This window comes from Atta cephalotes (genome assembly GCF_000143395.1).
Source record: "Atta cephalotes unplaced genomic scaffold scaffold00002, whole genome shotgun sequence".
In the NCBI taxonomy this organism is placed as follows: Eukaryota; Metazoa; Arthropoda; class Insecta; order Hymenoptera; family Formicidae; genus Atta; species Atta cephalotes.
This window is the reverse complement of record NW_012130066.1, coordinates 7,386,189-7,389,939: the sequence shown is the minus strand read 5'-3', so window position 1 is coordinate 7,389,939 and position 3,751 is coordinate 7,386,189. Positions and strand designations below refer to the sequence as shown.

The 3,751-nt window shown below is 27.9% G+C and overlaps 2 protein-coding genes across 2 annotated transcripts in view; both read left to right on the top strand.

Annotated features, from left to right (window-relative positions):
* The window catches only part of LOC105623501 (farnesyl diphosphate synthase 2-like), a gene marked incomplete at its 3' end in the record, with an annotated part of 7,142 nt that extends 6,658 nt beyond the window's left edge, over nucleotides 1-484 (top strand). The window contains exons 4-5 of the mRNA XM_012204899.1: nucleotides 18-224; nucleotides 296-484. Coding sequence (XP_012060289.1) covers nucleotides 18-224; nucleotides 296-484 — 396 coding nt within the window. The remainder of the gene's footprint in view (nucleotides 1-17; nucleotides 225-295) is intronic.
* A 2,226-nt stretch (nucleotides 485-2,710) lies between these two features.
* Nucleotides 2,711-3,751, top strand: part of LOC105623490 (farnesyl pyrophosphate synthase-like) — a 4,155-nt gene continuing 3,114 nt past the window's right edge. The window contains exons 1-2 of the mRNA XM_012204888.1: nucleotides 2,711-2,848; nucleotides 3,384-3,524. Coding sequence (XP_012060278.1) covers nucleotides 2,711-2,848; nucleotides 3,384-3,524 — 279 coding nt within the window. The remainder of the gene's footprint in view (nucleotides 2,849-3,383; nucleotides 3,525-3,751) is intronic.

The window sequence follows — 3,751 nt, the reverse complement described above, 5'->3', positions numbered from 1 at the left end:
TATTGCGTTATTTGTAGGCTGGAATAAAAGATCCAGAGATGTTCAGGCAAGCAAAAACCATTTTGTTAGAAATGGGGCATTTGTTTCAAGTCCAAGATGATTATTTAGGTTGCTATAGCGATGTTCGTAGCAAGGATTATACTGATATACAAGAGGGAAAATGTACATGGCTGATTGTTGTAGCTCTTCAACGTGCCACTCCGGAGCAACGTAAAATTTTAGAAGTGAGTATCACGAGTATTGATTTAAATATGCGTTGTTTCGTGCTGTTATATTAATTATTTTTCTTACGCAGGAATGTTACGGTTTTCCCGATCCGGAGAAAGTAAGACGCGTGAAACAACTTTTCACTGATCTTGGTTTACCTAACACTTATTCTATATATGAAGAAGAAACATACAATCTACTAAATGTACATATACAGCAAATATCACGCGGGCTTCCACATAGTCTTTTCTTGAATTTATTAAGGAAAATTTATCATAGAGTGTTATAAAATAATTGTGTATATTGAAAAAATTAATATTTTATTCATGCATTAAAATATTAATATTTTATGCATTAATATTTTATCATTAAAGTATAGAATAAGATGCAATGAGAAATTCTACTAATATTCGAAAATATTAAAATGTTAATTCTTTTTATAAAAAAATATCAGAATATCTTTTATAAAGTTTTATGTATAGGAAAATATTTCACTTAAAAAAAGTTAATAAAAAAAATTTTTAGTATTTGGTATTATTTCTTCACTTATTCATAATGGTTTTCTTTTATTAAAATTTTATGACTGAAGATATTAATTTTACTTAAATTATAGAAACAAATTACAATATATAAATATTATTTATAAAAATCTTTTATGCAATATGTCTCTTAAGATGGGTCGGAGCCACATTGGGAAGAATGGATCAAAGGGAACAAAAAATTCTTATACTATTTTGAGATACTCGCTATAGGAGTTATCACGTCGTTTTATGCTATATTTAATCGGAGTTTTATTTTTTGACATTAATGCATGTACACTTGAAATTATAATATAAGCTCGCATAGATAGCCGCTACATTACAAATCCAGATATATTATTTTTCCATGTGTAATGCATTTGACTGAGGTTTTTTTTCACATGTTTCTTGCCGTAACAATTTAACAAGTTTAATTGTATCATTAAAAACTTTCTTGAATTTTATTAGCTTTAATGTTCACTGATGAATAAAATTTAAATTTTCTTTCACTGAAAAGATTATTTATGCATACGTTAATGAGATGTTTAAGTTTGTAGTAACTGAAAACTTAAATGTATTGAAAAAACACTAATTGAAAATTGAGTGTTTTAGTTTATATTTTTCATTAAACTATCCATCAAATTTAATACCCATGTTCATTACATTAAATAATCTGTAACTTACAAGGAAAGGGATTCAACTATTCCTCTCCGATTTTAATGAGCAGTATATTATTCTCCAGACAAAAATAAGCGACATGTATTTTTTTACGTGCCCATACGCACGTTTGAAGGATGAAACACTCCTTGGAAAAAAATGTTTCTCTTTTGTAGCGAATATCATTGGAAAAATCAGTGTTTCTCTTTCGAAGTGAATGTCACTGGAACTATAAGAGATAGAAAAAAATTTTCAGAAAATAGAATGGCGTCGTATAATAAAGCAAGTGGAAAGGTATCGTGACGATCAGTATATGCTTCGCGTAATGCTCTAATTAATTACATCGCTTAACATATCTATAATTGTGTTAAAACGTATTTAATTGTGCTAAATAATGTAATTTATTATGATAAGAAAAACTTCAGCTAAAATAATATTTTTGGATAATGTAGGCGCGATGCGGCGAAACACATAGGATCGCCATGCCAGGCTAGGCAACGAAGCGCTACTTCCTTCTCCCTGCGTGCCGCCGTTGCCGCTCGAGTGGGTCTTACGAATTCGCGCGGCGCGGCTTAACTGCATATTGGCTTAGATGTTTCCTTTTCTAATTCGGAAACTACAGTAACTACAGTATTTCAAAATAGTATAAGAATTTTTTGTTCTTTTTGATCCACCCCCAATGTAGCTCCGACCCATCTTAAGAGACACCCTGTATAATTAAATGTAATATATATGTAAATAATACATATACATGATAGCATGGAAGTAAGACATTTTTGTGTATATTTTTTTCTTCATTTTTGAACAAACAATTACACATTTTAATAATCTAGTTAAAATTGTGTAATAAATTGTATATGCTGCATTCTGTTATTACTAATGTATTATTTTATAAAAAACTTTAGAAAAAAACATTGTAAAATATGATAATTTATTATTTAAAAATATCTTTCGATATTTACATGACAATCATATTAACAATATATGTAAATCGCTTTTGTTGATCATAAAAAGAACATACATATGTATTGCTCTTCGAAGATATATATGTCTAAGCAAAGAATAGATTTCTCTTTAGTTCTCTTCTCGCATCTTCCTTTCCATTTTATACTTTGAAATATTTAATGAAGTTTAGTAAGATATAAAGTGTTTAATGCAAAAGATATAAAAAAATCTAAATTTATCGAAGGAAATTTTTATTTCATTATTTTTTTACTTGTAATTTATCACAATTTTATTCATGACGTAACGAAATTGTCATTCTTATTTGTCATTCTTCTTAACATTTGTTAAACTAACATTTGTTAACTTTAGAACGTCTTATTATAATGGATCAAACAATATGGATAACCATCAGCGAGGAGGAAAGTCAACAGATGATGGCAATGTGGCCAGACATTGTTCGTGATATCACGGAAGAGATAGAAAATTCTAACTTTTCGGATGTTGCTAAATGGATGGAAAAAGTAGATCATCGTTAATTAAAATTATATATAAATATTATGGTTAAACAAAAAATATTATAAATATTATAGCCAATATGAGGTTTGTGTACACGCGCGCGCGCGCGCGCGTGTGTGTGTGTGTGTATGTGTGTGTGTATGAAATATGTTAAAATTCAAAAAAAACATTTAACTAATTGATTGATTCATTTTAAGATAAATTCCTTTAGGATAATTATATGTAGAAGTAATGCAAATAAAATTATATGCAGAAATAATGCAATATCAAATTTCATAATCGTAAATATAAAATTAAAATTCTCTCTTTCTTTTTTCTGTGTCATATAGTGTATAAAGTAAAAATAAATCATCAAAATTTAGTAAACAACAATTTAAAGTAAACTTAACAAAAAAAGTTAAATAAATAGCACTAGTTTTAGATTTTGTACAAAATAAAAAAAAGCCTTGAGTAATCCAATAATTCAATAAGCCTGTAAATAGGTACATAAAACAATAAATCTCGGATTTAAAAAATATAGATTGATGTTTCTTTGTGCAGGTATTACAGTATACTGTTCCAGGAGGAAAAAAAATTCGCGCTTTAACATTAGTCTATGCCTACAAGATACTAGCACCAAGTAATCAATTTACAGAAGAAAATATTCATTTAGCACGGATCTTAGCATGGTGTGTAGAACTGGTGCGTAAATTTGTTCTTCTTTTCTTTAGAATTGACACTCATTTCATCCATAAATTAATTTCATCCATAAATTAATTTGAATAAATTAAATGCAAAATATTTTAATTTATAATACCTTAAAATTAAAGACAGTATAATCAGCGATTTTAATTCAAAATATAGTGGTGCAATTATGAATTAAATATCAACTCAATACATTTATTGCTACATAGATGCATGCCTTTTTG